The 18,912-nt window shown below is 38.0% G+C and overlaps 3 protein-coding genes across 4 annotated transcripts in view; 2 read left to right on the top strand and 1 right to left on the bottom strand.

Moving 5' to 3' along the window:
- mdn1 (midasin AAA ATPase 1) overlaps positions 1 to 5,672 on the top strand; it is a 45,560-nt gene extending 39,888 nt beyond the window's left edge. Inside the window, 14 exon segments of the mRNA XM_042746842.1 lie at positions 130 to 443; positions 542 to 697; positions 1,087 to 1,188; positions 1,345 to 1,543; positions 1,663 to 1,827; positions 1,912 to 2,069; positions 2,449 to 2,538; positions 2,685 to 2,800; positions 2,978 to 3,152; positions 3,406 to 3,479; positions 3,619 to 3,733; positions 3,859 to 3,925; positions 4,037 to 4,179; positions 4,489 to 5,672. Of these exon segments, the coding sequence (XP_042602776.1) occupies positions 130 to 443; positions 542 to 697; positions 1,087 to 1,188; positions 1,345 to 1,543; positions 1,663 to 1,827; positions 1,912 to 2,069; positions 2,449 to 2,538; positions 2,685 to 2,800; positions 2,978 to 3,152; positions 3,406 to 3,479; positions 3,619 to 3,733; positions 3,859 to 3,925; positions 4,037 to 4,179; positions 4,489 to 4,674 (2,060 nt within the window). The 3' untranslated portion in view covers positions 4,675 to 5,672.
- A 731-nt stretch (positions 5,673 to 6,403) lies between these two features.
- LOC109112971 (katanin p60 ATPase-containing subunit A1) lies at positions 6,404 to 11,674 on the top strand. Of its 2 annotated transcripts, none has more exons than XM_042746297.1 (11): positions 6,404 to 6,610; positions 6,689 to 6,869; positions 6,958 to 7,100; positions 7,946 to 8,132; positions 8,543 to 8,658; positions 8,745 to 8,850; positions 9,499 to 9,657; positions 9,765 to 9,891; positions 10,276 to 10,407; positions 10,520 to 10,646; positions 10,742 to 11,674. In XM_042746297.1, the coding sequence occupies exons 2-11, from the start codon at positions 6,690 to 6,692 to the stop codon at positions 10,938 to 10,940; spliced, it is 1,476 nt and encodes a 491-aa protein (XP_042602231.1). In that variant the 5' UTR covers positions 6,404 to 6,610; position 6,689; the 3' UTR covers positions 10,941 to 11,674. The 2 variants fall into 2 exon arrangements, with proteins under 2 accessions (XP_042602231.1, XP_042602232.1); XM_042746298.1 differs by having other exon boundaries at positions 6,407 to 6,610; positions 6,689 to 6,851.
- Positions 11,675 to 11,745: 71 nt separating this feature from the next.
- Positions 11,746 to 17,117, bottom strand: LOC109112697 (glycoprotein integral membrane protein 1-like). The gene is made up of 8 exons (XM_019125602.2): positions 16,952 to 17,117; positions 16,623 to 16,685; positions 16,425 to 16,524; positions 15,491 to 15,648; positions 15,153 to 15,312; positions 14,843 to 15,048; positions 12,770 to 12,933; positions 11,746 to 12,622 (listed from the first exon to the last, which is right to left on the bottom strand). The coding sequence occupies exons 1-8, from the start codon at positions 17,039 to 17,041 to the stop codon at positions 12,511 to 12,513; spliced, it is 1,053 nt and encodes a 350-aa protein (XP_018981147.2). The 5' UTR covers positions 17,042 to 17,117; the 3' UTR covers positions 11,746 to 12,510.
- Positions 17,118 to 18,912: the final 1,795 nt, after the last annotated feature.

Here is an 18,912-nt window from a genome sequence, read left to right as displayed (position 1 = left end):
ATTTCTTTAAAAAAAATCGTATTAATTCCAAATTTTGCACAGTAGTTTACATGTACTATAAAATTGGTGTAACTGTAATTATTCTTAATTTGAGCTTTGTTTTTCACACACTTATTCCTTTTGTTTCAGAGGAGAATCCATTTGATATAGATGACAAACTCATGGAGGTGGATGAGAACAAGGAAGAAGAGAAAGATGGGTCGGAGGAAGGTGGAGATGAGATGACAGATGAACAACAAGAAGGACAGATAGAGGAACAGGGAGAAGAAAACGAAACAGAAGAGAAGGAAGGAGCAGAAAAATCAGAGAATCAAGAGTCTGAAACAGATGAAAGAGGGCAGAATGAAGAAGAGGAGAAAGAGGAGGAGGAGAAAAATAAAGGACAGGAAGAAGGGCGAGATGAGAACAAGTCCATTCCAGCTGATCAAGGGCAAAAACCAAATGTGTGTTGTTTGAAAGTAATTTGTTATGGAAATGTTTAGTTATACAAACATGCAGAGGTAAAAGACTCGCCTAATAATTGAAATCTGACATTTCACAGGAGGAAGAGAATGAGGGTGAGGATGATGAAGCACAGATGGAATCTGCAGAGAGGAAGGAACATGCGTCAGATGGACTGACAGGAGAGGAGAACGTTCAGAGCGACACCGCAGTAGAGCTGGCTGGAGCTGCGTCAGAGAGAGACCAGGCAAAGGAGGTGCGCAAGTGACAGCCTTACATAAAAAAAGGGGTTTTATTTCTTAAAAGAAAAAATAAATAATTTTTTCAAGTGCTCTTGTAATCTTTAATCAAAAACATTATGCCCGTTAATGACGGGACAGTAATCGCTCCTTTCCAGTAGCCTGTCACTCAACAAACAACAATGATCCAACAATCCAATCAGTTATCAGTTCCCAATAGATATGAAGTCCCCTTTCACTCAGATATACTTCACAATAGGGAACATTAGAAATTATTTCTGGGCCTGGAAAAGTCATGGATGTTTAATAAAATCTTTAAATGAAATTTCTATAGTCAGTATAAAATTTTTGTCAATTTTGGAGCTCAGTTGAGTAAATCAGTTATGTAAATGATCCATGTCCACAGGAGGACGGCAGCGGGGCCGCAGATGCCAGTCAGTCTGAGGGGCACGACTCCAAGCTGATGGCCAGGATGAGTTCACACAAACAGAGGCAGAGAAACACGCAGGTCAGTTAATTAATTGATCGTTTATTTAATATAGAAGTGGTATTTTGTCTTGTTGCTGAGAACAGTGCAGTTTTCAAATCACAACATAAAGGCATGAAGTGTAAAATATAGAAAAGCTGATGTCCGCACTTATTTTATTTTTATTTTTTGTACCAGAGCTTCAAACGCAAACCTGGACAGGCAGATAATGAGCGCTCAATGGGTGATTATAATGAGCGTGTGAATAAACGTTTGTGTACGGTTGACAACAGAGAGGAGAAAACACAAGATCAGTCTCAGCCCAACACACAACAAGAGTCTGACCTGTACGAGCACATAAAACACGGAGAGGAGAGATACGATGCCCAGACATATGGTGAGGATTTGTTCTTTCATTTTGTGTAAAGTGCACACCAAATACTTAATTTTGTAATTCAGACAGGTTTGAATCTGCCCTGCAATGCATTCCAATCCATGTAAACATTCTCTGACTAGATGCTGCCAGCGCAGAACAGCAGAAGCCGACTGGTGTGAAACAGGAAGAGGAGGATGAAGAAGAAGACATTGCAATGGATGTGGAGGATGAAAAGGACCTGCAAGCTGTTGAAGCCCAGGAGCTTAAACCTGAGAAGCTAAACGACAATACAGCTTCTCAGAAAGGTGGAATATTAACATCCACCAGCTGTGTGTGCACATACATGTAACCTGTGTGTCCATGGTTAACGTCCATCCGTTCTCTCTCAGGTTTGGAGTGTGGGGACTTGGAGGCACAGAAACAGGCCAATGAAGAAGAAATGGAGAAGCCAGAGACACAGAGGAGCAGTAATGAAGAAGAGATGAAAGAGAGGAGTGATGAGTCCACCATCCACACTGTGCCTGAATTACTCATGGACATGCAAAAGGTATGCTGATTTATGCTTACTCCAGAAGGTTTGTTTTTCTTAATTTAAGCAAAAGTGACAGTAAAGACATCTATAATTGTTGCAAAATATATGTGATATCCTTTTAAACCTTCTAATCATTAAGTTGTTTCTTGATCAGCAAATCATCACATTAGACTGATTTCTGAAGGATCATGTGACACTGAAAACTAGTGGTGTAACTTTCCCATCACGGGAATAAATTTAATTTTGAAACGGGAAACAGTTATTTGAAATTGTAATCATATTTCACAATATTACTGTTTTTACTGTATTTTTGATCAAATTAATGCTGCCTTGGAGGGCAAGCCGCTTTAGTACATTCAGGATATAGATTGTACACCAATTTGTGTTCTGTCAGGCACCACTGAAGAACCCAGAAGAGCTGAGAAGAGAGATGGAGCTGCAGTTGGAGGCCTGGCAGAGACAGACTTTAGGATCCCAGGAAGAGGTGACATCATAATACCAGTCACATGATGACACCTGAGTTTCTTTTCTTTACCTCACATATCGAAACTGTAATAAATCAATATTTTTTTAATTCATTAATCCATTTCTTCGTTGTTGTTTTTCCCCTTCTTACTCCATGTCCCTCAGGAGAGTGCAGCAGCAGCGCTGTGGCATCAGTACCAGAACCTGACATCTCCTCTGTCCCAGCAGCTCTGTGAGCAGCTCCGGCTTGTCTTGGAGCCCACACAGGCTGCTAAACTCAGGTCGGTCCTTCACCGTCCCATCCAACCTCAAAAGAACCATTTCTTCTTCATGAATGAACATTTAAAGAGTATCTTCTCCGATGTTGTTCTTTCACTGGTCCAGACCCTCAACATTTGGGTTTTCTTTCAGTTCTCCTCAACAGTTTTCCACTAACACTATTTAATGATCCTACACAGGGGAGACTTTCGCACAGGCAAACGGCTGAACATGCGCAAGGTCATTCCTTACATCGCCAGTCAGTTCCGCAAGGATAAGATCTGGCTGAGGAGAACAAAACCCAGTAAGAGAAACTACCAGATCTGCCTGGCTGTGGATGACTCCTCCAGTATGGTGGACAACCACTCCAAACAGGTACAGTTTCCCAAAATCACTTTAGATATTAAATATCACGTACTGAATTCAACTTAACTAGGGCTGTAACAATATTACATGTGTAGTGTTAACATAATATCAATATATAGTTTTTTTTTACAGTTATTACTCAGTTATTCTCAATAGGGGTATATTGCGACACCCCTAATTTGAACCTGTTAAAATGGAAAGATGTGTTACCCTATTTATTTTAATAAATATTGTATTTGATATTGTGTGTGTGTCTCTGTAGCTGGCATTTGAGTCGGTTTCTGTCATAGTGAATGCTCTCACACTTTTGGAGGTGGGTCAGGTGGCTGTGTGCAGGTGAGTTCAGCTCATTTTTTTTACTCTTATGGCCGGGTAATATTGGTGCAAAGTTTCTCAGTTTTTCTATTTTTGCTTGAATAAATGAATTAATGCATGCATCCATTCCACACACTCATTTATCCATCTTTTGCTGTAGTTTTGGAGAGAGTGTCCAGCTGCTCCATCCCTTCCACCAGCAGTTCAATGACCAAACAGGAGCAAAAATACTGCGGCTCTGTCAGTTCCAGCAGAAAAAGACCAGAATAGCTCAAGTAAATATCTCTATGGACTTCCTTATTGTCTTGATTTGCATTATCTTGTTATATGTTTAAACTGATGACTGTCAGATTTTATCCCACTGCAAATTAAAAGCATTTGGAATATTTTTATCTTTCAGTTTTTAGAGACTTCAACAAATATGTTCATGGCAGCCAAACAGCAGACCCCTGGCTCAACAAACACTGGTAAACTAGTTTGGTCACATTGATGTAAACAAAGCAGCCCTTAGTTATGAGTCTTGTTTACCTTCTGATCTAATGCATTTCTTTGCTTTGTTTTATTTTTCCTCTTAACAGAAACGTCTCAGTTACTGCTAATAGTATCTGATGGTCGCGGTTTGTTCTTGGAAGGGAAAGAGAGAGTCGCAGCTGCTGTTCAGGCTGCTCGCAGCGCAAACATCTTTGTCATATTTGTAGTGCTGGATAACCCAAACTCCAGGGTGAGGAATCTGATTGGTTCAACAGGATTTTGTTAACAATCCAGGTTTAGCTGAACTAAAAAAATTATTTGCTATGTGTTTTGACATTATCTAAATTAGTCAAATGAAATGCACTTTGAAGATGCTGAATGATCCCCAGGGTTTTTTTTGTTTTTTTGTTTTTTTTGCATTTATGAATTTGTAACATTTATCGTAAAATTGTTAGAATTATATTTATTATAATATAATTACTTAAATACATAATTAAAATAATAAAATAAATATACATTCTTAATTGTGATGTTTAATATATGAATCTCTCCTTGTTAGGATTCCATATTGGATATCAAAGTACCCATATTTAAAGGGCCGGGTGAGCTGCCGGAGATTCGGTCCTACATGGAGGAATTCCCCTTCCCCTTCTACATTATCTTGCGAAATGTGAACGCCCTCCCAGAGACCCTCAGTGATGCTTTGAGACAGTGGTTCGAGCTTGTCACAGCCACAGACCAGTAATGGACCACATGGAGGCAAATTAAGAGGGGCCAGAAGACACAATTGTAAAATTGAAGTTCCACTGCTGCTAGTCGTCCCAAACATCAGTGCACACAGCACACACACAAAGACATTAGAAAGGCTGCTGTACATGTGCCTTTTTTATTTTTTTGAATTTGTAGTTTGATTGAAGTGGTTTCTCCTTTTCATCACCACAGTCACCAGGAATTGTTTCCCATTGTTACCATCAGTCAACTTTGCACATCTTTTATTTTTTTTCTTTAACTGCAAGGAAATGTGATGCACGTGACTGAATGTTGACTGGAGAGACCTCCAACCCAGGAGTATTGTCTTGCCCTTTCTTGTCTTGTATGCATCCAGTTTGTGATGGCACTGCCAGTGTTTGATAATATCATATGCAAAAAAGTCCATCTGCATGTCAGTAATCACCTTCAGACCCATTTATGGTTTATGGTATCCAAAAAAAAACTGTGCCTTTACAAAAACCCATGTTCCCATCTAGACGGTTCTCAATGAAAACTTTGGTACTTACTCATCGCCCACAGTGTATATTTGAAAGGGTTCTAACTACTGAACTACTGGCTATTTCATCTTTACAACCAGAAGCACAATTTCTGCAAGTGAAGGAAACTTTTTGAAAGCTGTTCTAAATTGTCTGTGATTTCAAACACTGTTCTATATCCTACAGTTCTTAGACATTTAACCGTATAGCCAATAGCTGCATCTCTTACTAGACTTATCTAGGTTTAAACATTTCATTTTGAAGTATTTTGTATCATCTACATTTTGCACACATTTTTTTCGCTCGGCCTGTGCATTCTGTCTCAAAGAAAGCAGCATCAAAAAACCAACTCTTTCACCATGTACACCTCGTCAAAACCCAGCAGTGACCTGGTATACTTCTATGGTCTCCTGTCATCTTCCTTATATTAGTTCGTGAAATAACTTGCTGATAACCGTGGAAATAACAATAAAACATTTTTGACATGTTTTCATTATGAACTGAATTGATAATTGACTTTATGTAATGAAAAGCTGCAGATGAAGAAACAGCTGTTAAACTTGACCGATTTGATGACTTTGATGTTACATAAATTTACCTCTATGGATATAATTTCTGGAAGAGCAAAAGTGAATCACCTCAAACATTAATTTAGAAGCTGTTGTTGTTACGGTCTACATTAGGAATACAATTTATTACATTTATAAGGCATGTGAACTCATATGTATGCGTTGTAGTAGTCCTTATTTAGCAACTTTTAGTTATGGCTATAATTTATGTTGTAAAACAAAATGTTAAGATCTTTTCAACTAATGTTAATCACAGATCTTTTACTTCTAAATCAAAAACCGCTATTCTAAAAACTGATTCCTAAAAGAACCCACATTTGCAGTACTAAGTTATATCTATTCTGAGTTTTATAAATACCTAATTAACAGCTCTATAAAAAAATGTATCTGTGCTGTAGCATATAGACTTATGCCCAGCAAAAACAATGTTGCCCCAAAGTAGGCAACCTTTTAACAACGATGTTTTTTTTTTATTTGTGCCTTGTTTTATTTTTACAATGCTCATAACGTTGTTTTATTAAATAATTTTCCTTTAATTAGATATTTTAGTTTATATGTATTGTTTATGCATTTAGTTAATTCAGTTTATAACTGAATTTTGTATCCCCATACTCTACTTTTATTTTGAAAAGACCTTTATGTTGACAAGCAGCGACGCGAGGGATTTTTACCTTTGCTTCCGCCTTCACAATCCTAAGTGCCCTTCCCAAACAAGTGAATTTGAGTTTGTCTGGATCCTAAATTTTTTCAAACATAATCCTCATCCAAAGCAGCACACACATGAGTTTTGAATGCTGAGCCTTTTCTTTTCTAACTCTTTCGTGGAAAGTTTTACACACTTCAGAGACAACTGATCACTTCACAGGTTTGTAAGTTACAGTTCAACTCCATAACTAACGTTACACACATTGCTATAAAATACAGCTGAAATGTTTGTTTGCAGAATGAGTTTGGCGGAGATCAATGAGAATGTGAAGCTGGCCAGAGAGTACGCGCTGCTGGGGAACTACAGCTCTGCGGTGGTCTGTTATCAGGGGGTCCTGGAGCAGATCAGAAAATACCTCTACTCAGTCAGAGACTCCTCTCTACAGCAGAAGTGGCAGCAGGTTCGAGTTCCTTCCTGGGTATTATTGTTCACACTGTCTGAAAGTATACTTTAATTTTTTTCACTTTTTGTAACAGGCTTTTGTGTGTTCATGTTGTCTCATCCAGGTCTGGCAGGAGATAAATGAGGAAACTAAGCAAGTTCGGGAGATCATGGCAACACTTGAGAGCTTCCAGCTGGAGTCGACCCCATCCAAACCCAGCAGCTTTGGCCAGGAGAATGACATTATGCCTGTTCACGTGGAGCACAGGTTTTATTCTGAACCCTTCAGACAGCCATCACAGAGTCTCACAAACTCTTTTTCTCATGCAGTAGGATGTGTGTATAATACATTTGAAGTAGAATTCTGCTTTTCAGCATGTTTCATAGACTTCAACATGCCGTTTTGTATTGCAAGCCATCAGACTTTCCAGAATTTAGACCAGGTCTGCATCAGGCACCTGATGGATTGTGGCTAATGAAGTCAAAACTGGTTGAAACATTGTACTTGGTTGTGCAGCTTTAATATCAGTGTGCAGACATCTACTTTTTTGGTTGCTAATTTTGCTTGTTTTCCCTATTTGGGTTTGGGATGGAGATATATTTTTAAAAAGTCAATTAATTATAATCCATTTTTAACACATCATGAAAAAGTCCATACTAAATAGTGGAAATTTTAATTGAAATAATTCGATTTAATTTTTTAATTTACAATTTTCCATTTCATGAAAATATGCTTTTTTTTAAAACAAGATTTAAGAATCTTTATCAAGTACTTCGACAAATGGAAATTCATTGGTCACACTGTGTGGGAATCCTGTCTATAGTAGTTGTTGAGTTTTAACGCCCCCATCAGCACTCCTGTCATGTGAAGTAGATTAAGCTCTGAATGGCGTCCCACCGTCTCTCAGACCCTCATTCTCTTTCATTCTCTTGAGCCTGTTATATAAACTATAATCTGATTATGAAGTACCATTTGAATGAGCGATTACAGCCATGTTAATTAAGGACAGTTCACTCCATTCAGCCAAATTCAAATAAAATTGCTAAAGGTCCCCTTTCAGTCACACTGTATGTCCTGATACTACATGCGTGTGTCTGTGTGTTGGTGAGCAGGCCGTCTCCATGTGTAGTGCGGAAATCCTCCGGCCCGCATAAAGAAGGCAAAGGCCACGGGAACCGATTGAGCGCTGGGCCCCGCAACCAACCACGACCCTCACCTCGTGTTGCCAACGGTGACAAGGGAAAACCTCAGAAAGGCAAAGAAAAGAAAGAAAACCCATCCAAGCCAAAAGATGATAGAGTAAGAGCTTGTGGATCCATTTCATATTTCTGTCTACTGTTTGATCAAGGCCTATTGTGTCGCAATATTTACTCAAAGGATCAGATGCCTTTCGCTGTATTAATGTTATGAACCTGTGATACCAGTTTCTGACATCAAAGCAAACAGTTCAGAAAGAGTTAAAGAAAAACATGCAGGTGTTTCCTTTGTGCTCTTTACTATAAGCACTTTGGTTTTTGTCCAAAGAATGAAATAACAGAACTTGCTGTACTTGCAGTGCATTTGGTTGAAGTCTTCTTAATCTGATCTTACCATTTTTGCAAAGCCATTTGCAATAGTCTTCAATTTAGCAGAAAAGCCCATCAGAACCTTTTGCCAAAGAAATCATTTTAAAAATGATTTGATTTGACGAAACTCTCTGCCCTCTTTAGAACAAAGCGGAGGGTGTGGAGATGGAGGTGAAGAGGTTTGACAGAGGAGGAGAGGACAAAGATCTGATTGAAACTCTGGAGAGAGACATCATCTCCCAAAACCCCAATGTCACATGGTAGGTTCATCTCACTTTTATTTTCTCAAATATGTTTTTTAGCAAAATAATCAGTCATAGATGATGGTTTTTCATTTTTAATATAGGGATGACATTGCTGACCTGGAGGAGGCCAAGAAGCTTTTGAAGGAAGCCGTGGTTCTGCCCATGTGGATGCCCGAGTTCTTTAAAGGAATAAGACGCCCGTGGAAAGTATGAATACAAGAAAATCACATACACTCTTATGGATTTCAAAAAGCCCCATCCCAGATCTTTCAGATATCAATGGTGAACCGTTCACAGTGCCATGCTCACCAAAGCTTCTTTTATTTAATCATAAATACAGTAAAAACAGCAATATTGCGTTGTAATATTACAATTTAAAATAACAGTACTATATTTTGAAATATAATTTATTTCTATAATGTAAAACCTACATTCTCAGTCTTGAGTGTCACATGATCCTTCAGAAATTCTTGTAATATGCTGATTTGGAGCTCAAGAAGCACTTCTTATGAATATTGAAAACCGTTGTGCTGCTTGATATTTTTGTGGAAACATACATTTTCGAAGGATTCTTTAATAAGTTCAAAAGTACAGCATTTGTTTGAAGTGGATTTTTTTTTTTGTAATGTTATAAATCCCTTAACTGTCACACACACAAAAAGTGTAACTAATTATTTGAGACAGTATTATTTAACAGCTGTGAAACTTTTATATTTATTACCATCCACTTTTTGGGTAATCTTTGCTGCATTATATGTTACACTTTTACTATATTATATTCTACATTATGTTTATATATACATTATATACTATATTTCTGATACACACAGTAACTGAACTCAAATATGATTTTAGGGAGTGTTGATGGTGGGTCCGCCAGGCACAGGAAAGACATTGCTGGCCAAAGCTGTTGCCACTGAGTGCCGAACCACCTTCTTTAACGTATCCTCCTCCACCCTCACCTCCAAATACAGAGGAGAGTCTGAAAAACTTGTGCGGCTGCTGTTTGAGATGGTAAAAACACTTTCTGTGCTACTCCTCCTTAATAAATGTGAAATGGTAGCCAAACTACCTTTGTTTTATCACCATACATACATTTGTGTGTTTGCATGTTCATACAGGCACGCTTTTATGCCCCCACCACCATCTTCATTGATGAGATAGACTCCATATGTAGCCGTAGAGGAAACTCTGAGGAACATGAAGCCAGCAGACGCGTCAAAGCTGAACTACTCGTCCAGATGGATGGTACTGCTTCATACAAACTTTATATACATAATAACTTTAAAAGTTATTAATGTTCAGCAATATTGTCAGTTTAACCACACAGACACTCCTGGAAGAGAAGAAAATCTGAATGGAGCTGGAAAATGAAACTAACTTTGCAACATTGACTCTGTTATTGAACTGAATTAAATCAACATCAAACTGATATAAGCTGAATAAACACTATTGCCTTCTGTAGAGCTGCTTATTTGAATTCCTAACTGAGCTGTATAAGGACACATCTTCTGTAGAGTTGCTTTACTGCTTCATTTCATAATTTATGAATTTTACAACATTTTTGGTTATTAATGTCAAGCTGCTCTGAAAAAAAAAAAGAAAATCAATAAATACACCTCGTGTTTCCAGGTGTTGGTGGGACGTCTGAAAACGACCCTTCGAAAATGGTCATGGTTCTGGCAGCCACCAACTTTCCATGGGACATCGATGAAGCTCTGAGACGCAGGCTAGAGAAGAGAATTTACATCCCTCTGCCCTCAGGTATTCAGAATTACCCATCACACCGTATTAAATGACATCAGCTTTATACATCTCCTCTCAAGATGCATAAACATAAAGGAAGTATTTGTAGTCATCATTTGTATTACTGTAGCTAAAGGAAGAGTGGAGTTACTCAAGATCAGCCTGAAGGAGCTGGAGCTGGCCAATGATGTCAACGTGGACAAGATCGCTGAGCAGATGGAGGGATACTCTGGTGCTGACATCACCAATGTTTGCAGGTGCAGCCTTTCTTTTGTGTGCTAGCTGAAATTATTTTCAATGCTTAAAAGTCCCACAATTCTAGAAGTGATTCATTGTTTTTGAATAATTGTAGAGATGCATCCCTGATGGCAATGAGAAGGCGGATTGAGGGCTTGACCCCTGAGGAAATACGAAACTTGTCGAAAGATGAGATGCACATGCCCACTACAATGGAGGACTTTGAGACGGCACTCAAGAAAGTGTCCAAGTCTGTATCTGCTACTGACCTAGAAAAATATGAAAAGTGGATAGCGGAGTTTGGCTCCTGCTGATGATGCCAAAGAACCTTAATTGTTCCTCCGTTAGCACTTTGAAAGACTGAGGGTCAGTTTCACTAAATCTCAGAGCACTTCCACCCTGTACCAGACTGAAATCAAAGGATGGGAAGTCTTGCCTTGCATGAGGTTTGTATCATGAGTGTACAGATTCACAGTAATAGTTTAATATTTACTAGTAATAGAATTGGTTTTACATCTACAGGACTTGATTAGCTTGAAACAGGTTAAGCTTTCTCTTAAACTGAAGTTCACTCGCATAAGTTTGTAAGGATGAAGGCTGAACTAATTATCCAGTAAATCCAGAGTGCTGGAAAACCTGTTTTGGTGCCCTTATAACAAACAGCCCCATGATGTGTTGCCTTACTGTAGTGTGTACAGACAATAATGTTAATGTGGACACAGGATTGGGTTTTACTTTACTTGTAAAATCACTGCCAATGACCAAAGACCAGCAAACCCTATTCTCTGTTGTCTCCAAATGCTACTTGAGGTGAAAAGCTATGCAAGCTAAAAGGTTTACTGCTCCTGTGGTTGATTTAAAGGCCAAAGTTTCCAGCGTCGGCCAATTGTCTTAATAATGATGAGACCAGCGTGTCTTAACGGTGTGTACAGCACTTGACTTTTATAAACACTATGGAACTTCTGGTTTCTTTTCATTACTGACATTCCATTGTTATGATCAAATTGTAAAATGATGTAGTTTATTGAATAAATATTTTTTAAAAGACTCACAGAGGCAAACTCATTTGTGCAGAATTTACTCTTGTAAAAAACTATTAGGAAAAACAATGCGTCAGAATGACAGAAAATGACTGATTTTATTAACAGCCAATGACAGGGCTACAATGAAATATAAGCATCCTGTTGAAATGTTTAAAACGTTAAAGTACAACGCTTGAAATGACTGAAACATTGTGATGTGATGGGGAATACTTTGACAGACTGCTCAGGCCCAAGTGTACAAATCTTTGTTTCATTCATCATAATGCAAGTTGAAATGTATTGCTGGTGTGCATGCTTAACGTAACAGGCAATATCTGACACAACATGAATATTAACATTAAGCAACAGTTTTATACAGGCCATTTAAAAACAGAGAAATAAGAAATAAAATCCATTTAAATAATATGGACAGTTAAAAATCAGCTGTTATTTTTTAAAGTTATTTTGATGGTTCTTTACATTAACTTTAATGGATTATTTGTCCATTTTTTTTAATGCTGTGCCCTTTAATTGTCAGTATTGACCTAATGTCATGTCCACACAACAGGCAAAGAAATTCCTGTCTTACCATAAAACAAAAACTTTAGTGGGAAAAAGGCAAGGATATTTTACGGACTGTGCATATTTAAATACATGCACCTGTTCCACCTCACAATGTAGTGAAAAATACAAAAAGTAATTTGCTAATCATGCTGTTAAACAGACACAGATGTGAAAATAGAAATCTGTTTCATTAGGAAATGTTGGGGAATATTTTTTTTCTTTTAAAAGTGCTACATTGAAATCATTGGTATTGTCAACCAAATAAAGCCACATAACCGAACTAATGAGAACACATCCATCACTTTTCTATCAAAATGCTTTTTTCAGTTGTTTCTCCCTCCATGTTATCCATTAGCCTCTGTTTTTCATCATCTGGCATCAGAGTCTCTGGATTCAAATGAAAGAATCCCCTAAGAAAGACAGAAGAGAACCATGTATTATTTATATGTGATATTCAGATAACTAACCCGTATATCACTTCTAATCCAGCTGTGTTTAGGTCTACAGTACTAAATGAAATGGGCATGAATTTGATGCAGGGTCGGTGCAGGTTGTACCTGTGTTCACAGGAGGGGAACAGAAGATCCAGGATCTTAATGATGACAGCTGAACCTGCAACACCAACCACCACCACCCACATGATCAAGAAGAAGAGTGGGATAGAATCAGACCAGAAGCGCCTCAGTTTATCTCTCAGCCCCTTGACCCACTGACAGGCCACCTGCCAACACACACAATAACAACACATGAGGAAAATGACAATATTGAATAACAGAGCATAAAAAAAAGGAAATTAAAGGGATAGTTCACCCAAAAATGAAAATTATGTCATTAATGACTCACCCTCATGTCGTTCCAAACCCGTGAGACCTCCGTTCATCTTCGGAACACAGTATAAGATATTTTAGATTTAGTCCGATAGCTTTCTGTCCCTCCATTGAGAATGTATGTACGGTATACTGTCCACGTCCAGAAAGGTAATAAAAACATCTCCAAAGTAGTCCATGTGACATCAGAGGGTCCGTTAGAATTTTTTGAAGCATCGAAAATACATTTTGGTCCAAAAATATCAAAAACTACGACTTTATTCAGCATTGACTTTCTCTCCCGGGTCTGTTATGAGCGCGTTCACAACACTGCAGTTTAGTGATATCCGGTTCGCGAACGAATCACTCGATGTAACCGGATCTTCTTGAACCAGTTCACCAAATCGAACTGAATCGTTTGAAACGGTTCACATCAACAATAAGCATTAATCCACAAATGACTTAAGCTGTTAACTTTTTTAACATGGCTGACACTCCCTCTGAGTTCAAATAAACCAATATCCCGGAGTAATTCATTTACTCAAACAGTACACTGACTGAACTGCTGTGAAGAGAGAACTGATGAACACCGAGCCAGATAACGAACGAAAGATTGACTCGTTCTCGAGTCAAGAACCGTTTCTGTCGGACGCGTCTGGTTCGAGAACCGAGGAGCTGATGATACTGCGCATGCGTGAAGCAGACTGACACACAGCGCGTCTGAACTGAACTGGTTCTTTTGGTGATTGATTCTGAACTGATTCTGTGCTAATGTTATGAGCGCGGATAAACCGAAGGCTTGAATCATGGGCAATCATCGCCAATGAAGTCATTACGTCGAGCGCAAAAGAACTGGTGAACCGTTTTCGGCAACTGGTTTATTGAATCAAACTGTCCGAAAGAACCGGTTCGCGGAAAAGAACAGAACTTCCCATCACTACCGGTGATCCGAAAACCGATGCAACCGGTTCTTGACTCGAGAACGAGTCAATGTTTCGTTCGTTATCTGGCTCGGCTCGGTGTTCATCGGTGTTTCAAACGATTCAGTTCGATTTGGTGAACTGGTTCAAGAAGATCCGGTTACATCGAGTGATTCGTTCGCGAACCGGATATCACTAAACTGCAGTGTTGTGAACACGCTCATAACAGACCCGGGAGAGAAGTCAATGCTGAATAAAGTAGTAGTTTTTGATATTTTTGGACCAAAATGTATTTTCGATGCTTCAAAAAATTCTAACGGACCCTCTGATGTCACATGGACTACTTTGAAGATGTTTTTATTACCTTTCTTGACGTGGACAGTATACCGTACATACATTCTCAATGGAGGGACAGAAAGCTCTCGGACTAAATCTAAAATATCTTATACTGTGTTCCGAAGATGAACGGAGGTCTTACGGGTTTGGAACGACATGAGGGTGAGTCATTAATGACATAATTTTCATTTTTGGGTGAACTATCCCTTTAAGGTCATCCAGAGTTAATGGTTTTAAAAATGTATTAATTATATTTTTACTCAATTATATTTACATAAAGGTTTGGGAACAGTAAGATTTTTTGGTCTCTCATCCTCCCCAAAGAAAAACAGTAATATTGTGACATTATTACAATTTAAAATAATTCCCCTATGGCAACGCTGAATTTTCAGCAGACGTTATTCAAGTTTTAATTGTCGCATGATCCTTCAGAAATCATTCTAATATGCTGATATCCTGCACAAGAAACCTTTCTACTTATTACAAATACTGAAAACAGTTGTGCTGCTTAATATTTTTGTGGAAATTATTTTTATGGTCCAAGAGTTAACAGTAAACAGTCACTCACACTATAGGAGGACATTGACCCACTCAGAGGAGACTCGAGCAGCAAGGAATCTGAGGTCCTTTCCTCTTCCTCTCTGGACTCATAAAGAGTTTCAGGGTCCATCCGCAAGGGTGTTTCAGGAAGTTTCCCCGGAGCTGCGATCTCCTCCTGAGTGGTCTCTGCATGTTTGAGTAGATAGTGGCTGGTGGTAAGCACTTGGTCTTCAACTGTGAAGACAGAAAACCATTCATAAAATTCCTTCCAGTTAAAGCATCAGTCATTTTTTGGAGATTTCAAACAACAGGCATTTTACTCCAGGAATCTATCTAACCTGTATTACGCATGGATGCATTAGTCACCAAGATGTCACTCTCTCGTGGGATGGCAGAGAGCTTGCTTCTTGATGAAGGGTAAATATTGGTCACCTGTGTGATCTCCTCAGAGCTCTGGTTCCACAGGATCTCCACCTCACAGGCGTCTGGCTGCTGGACCTACAAAATGTACGGCATCAAGTATTCACGTGCACAGCTTCATTCTAGAGTTTGGATCCATTCCAAAGCATTAAAGCTGCCATTCCATGTTTAAGACTCAATTACTCTAGAAAGGACATAACAGATATGAAAAAGAATTCAGTTGTCAGTCATCATTTATAGGGTAAATGATCAAAACCTTTTCATCTGCCAGCTGGATTATCTCCTGACTCAGGACGAGTAACAGAAGCTGCTCTCCAGCATCACTCTGAACATATGACTGATTCACCATCAGCCTCAGCTCACTGCTGACCAACCCATCCGCCAGATCACTAGAGCTCACATTAGAACCATCCACTAAAAACACAGAGAAAAAATCAATTTCCACTACTGCAGGAATAGTTCACCAAAAATATTTAAATTTACTCACCCTCAAGCCATCCCAGATATGGAGTTTGTTTCTTCATCGGAACAGCAGAAATTTAGCATTACATCATTTGCTTACCAATGGATCCTCTGTAGTGAATAGGTGCCGTCAGAGTTCAAACAGATGACAAAAAAAAAAAAAAAAAAAAAAATCATACTAATCCACAACTCCAGACCATGGATACAGGACTCATATTTTAGCTGGAAGCATTGGTTTGAAGTTAATAATGACGTCTCGAATTACAAGCATGCAGATTTTTAACAAACTGGAAGGACTGGAGTCATGTGGATTACTTGTGGATTCTTGTGATGTTTTTATCAGTTATTTGGACTGTCATTTTGACGGCACCCATTCACTGCAGTGCATCCACTGTTGGACAATGTAATGCTACATTTCTATAAATCTGTTTCTGTGAAGAAACAAATTTCTAATACATCTTGGATGGCCTAAGGGTAAGTGAATTTTCAGCAATTTTTTTTTTTCATTTTTGTGTGAACTATTCCTTTAAATGTTAGTTAATGCATTAACTAGCATTTACAAACAATGACCTATACGTTGCAGTACTTAACATGAATTTATAAAAATACAACTGTTAGCTAATTATTAGTTTATGTTAGGTCGGGTTTATTTTCTTTGCATTTTTCACTGTTAGTTAGAGGAAATTTAATTAATTAAATGTAGGAAGAAGGCAGACAAAGATACATACACAATAAAGCGGGACATGTCATCCTTGTGACTCCTGAAGGCTTGAGAAGAGCTCCATTAATAAACGTTTCATTGTCCAAAAGACCTATATTTAAATTTATCTGAAAGAAGGGATGAGAAATCATTTTTGCCTTCACAAAACAACATAATACGGATGTGATGCACCATTCTCGTATAATTATTCCACGAGTTATCTTACCTGTACACTGTACTTAGTCTGGTTAGTTTCACTAACCGCTGTCACGTTTAACACAACCGTTTCCTGTCAAACAAACCGCATACACAATCACAAACGCGTTTGTTTACAGGATTCCGACTTTACAGTAATGTGCTTACGTTTTCAATGCTGGAAGACACTGCTTTGGGTAAACTAACCGTGAATATTAAACCGACGATTTCTTTAAATGTGTCAGACAAACTATTGTGTAGCTACGTTACATCTATCTATCAGATAAGCCTTTGTACTGCTACACGTGAATGTATCAGAGAGACGGTAAAATACCTAAAAATATGAGAAATGTCACCCACCGTGGTTGTTTGTTTCGACTGTGCATTGGCCAGGACAAACAAGACGCTTAAATAAACAACCGTTAAATGTATTTTCCATGTACACGCCATTTTTATCACGCTAGATATCAACAATACGTGAATTAAAATGCGCGCATGACGCTCTATGCGTGATGTCGTAATTTCGGTCATTCCCGTTTGCCTTGGGGTAGCATTGTCCCCTATTGGATATTAGGAGTACTACAGGAAGATTCATACAATAATACATTTTGTAATGACGACGCGTGAATTCGTTACTAGTACTTATTCATTAGATACTAGTGCTTATTTATTAGATACTAGTATTTATTCATTAGATACTAGTGCTTATTTATTAGATACTAGTATTTATTCATTAGATACTAGTGCTTATTTATTTGGTACTAGTACTTATTTATTAGGTACTACTAGTATTTATTCATTAGATACTAGTGCTTATTTATTTGGTACTAGTACTTATTTATTAGGTACTACTAGTATTTATTCATTAGATACTAGTGCTTATTGATTAAATACTAGTACTTATTTATTAGATTCTAGTAATTATTTATTAGATACTAGTATTTATTCATTAGATACTAGTACTTATTCATTAGCACTGGTGCTACAGACATTGAATGTTTTACATAAATATTCTGTACAGGGTTGTTTTGAGACAAAAATTTTATTTTTTTGGGTTTTAAGGCAAAAATTTTTTTTTTTTGAAAATAAGGAATAAATTTATTTTTTAAAAAAAAAGTTAAAAAAATAAAACACCAGGTTTGCCAAAAATGTTGTTTTTTATATATCAATAAAACTAATAATGATTATGGTTATTATATCTAAATAAAAACATTAAACAAAATAAGGAATATTACTTTTGTAATAATACTATTTCACTATAATATACAAAACTGAGTATTTAAGAATAAATATAAGAATAAATATAGCAGCAATAAAAAAAGAAAATTGCACACTTCATTACCCTGGAGAAAAACATAAGGATTTGCAAATTTTTACCTCAAAGTAATTAGAATAGCTATTTTTACTCAAATTAGGGTTTCGTGAGCAATAATGAGTACTCAATTAATTGATTTTTCATTCTTACTCCTCGCCGGAGGGCGCCCTCGCGCAAAAACTCCAAAAGTGAGACTCACTGATGAAGTTCCAGGAAATTCAGCTTTCGCTGTAGATGTAGCCCAGGGGGCAAGGAAGTCGACCGGAAGTTGAAGTCGGCCGCGTGCCGCCATCTTGTAGCAGAACTTCACTTGCGTTAGCATCCCATTGACTCCCATTCATTTTTGCGTCACTTTGACAGCGAATAACTTTACATCTGAGGCGTTTTAAAGACTCCATTTGTCCATTATTTATTTCTAAAGATACACGACAATGTATAAAGGGCTCCATTACCTTCTATGTTACATTATGGCCCCCGTAGAAACAGTTTTTGTAAAAATAGGCTAACGATTGCATCATAACCACTCGACTCTCTGTCGCACAGTAGAGAAATTACCGTACAGACAGGAGGAGAAGCTCGCAGGCAATCGGGGAGACGTCAAGAGATATGGCGTACTGGCGTTACATTTTAAAATACTATACAAAATAATTAATCAGAATACTTACTCCTGCTCACTCACGCCAAAGAACTCCCCGCTCAAGCTCGCCGTCTCTGCAAGATTAACGATGGCAGTTTGCACGCACAGCTACTAGAAGGTTTACATCTGTCAGACAGGTTGCTGACGTCATCAAGCTTAGTTTGAGTCTGCGCGTCAGGAACGGAAGTTCTAAAAATCGCTAAAAACGGGCTTCACTTGTCTCAATTGAGTTCTAATGGGGTCGCTGTGTCCATTTCTTTTACTGTCTATGAGATGTAGCCTAGCTGAATAACATGCTGAAAGATATGGAGTCAAAGTAATTTCATATATATACGCAAAACAATAAAGTTTTGCAAAAGAAAATAAAGT

The sequence above is a fragment of the Cyprinus carpio genome, chromosome B20 (genome assembly GCF_018340385.1).
Source record: "Cyprinus carpio isolate SPL01 chromosome B20, ASM1834038v1, whole genome shotgun sequence".
NCBI lineage: Eukaryota > Metazoa > Chordata > Actinopteri > Cypriniformes > Cyprinidae > Cyprinus > Cyprinus carpio.
The sequence above is the reverse complement of the archived record's forward strand: the minus strand, read 5'-3'. Positions and strand labels throughout refer to the sequence as shown.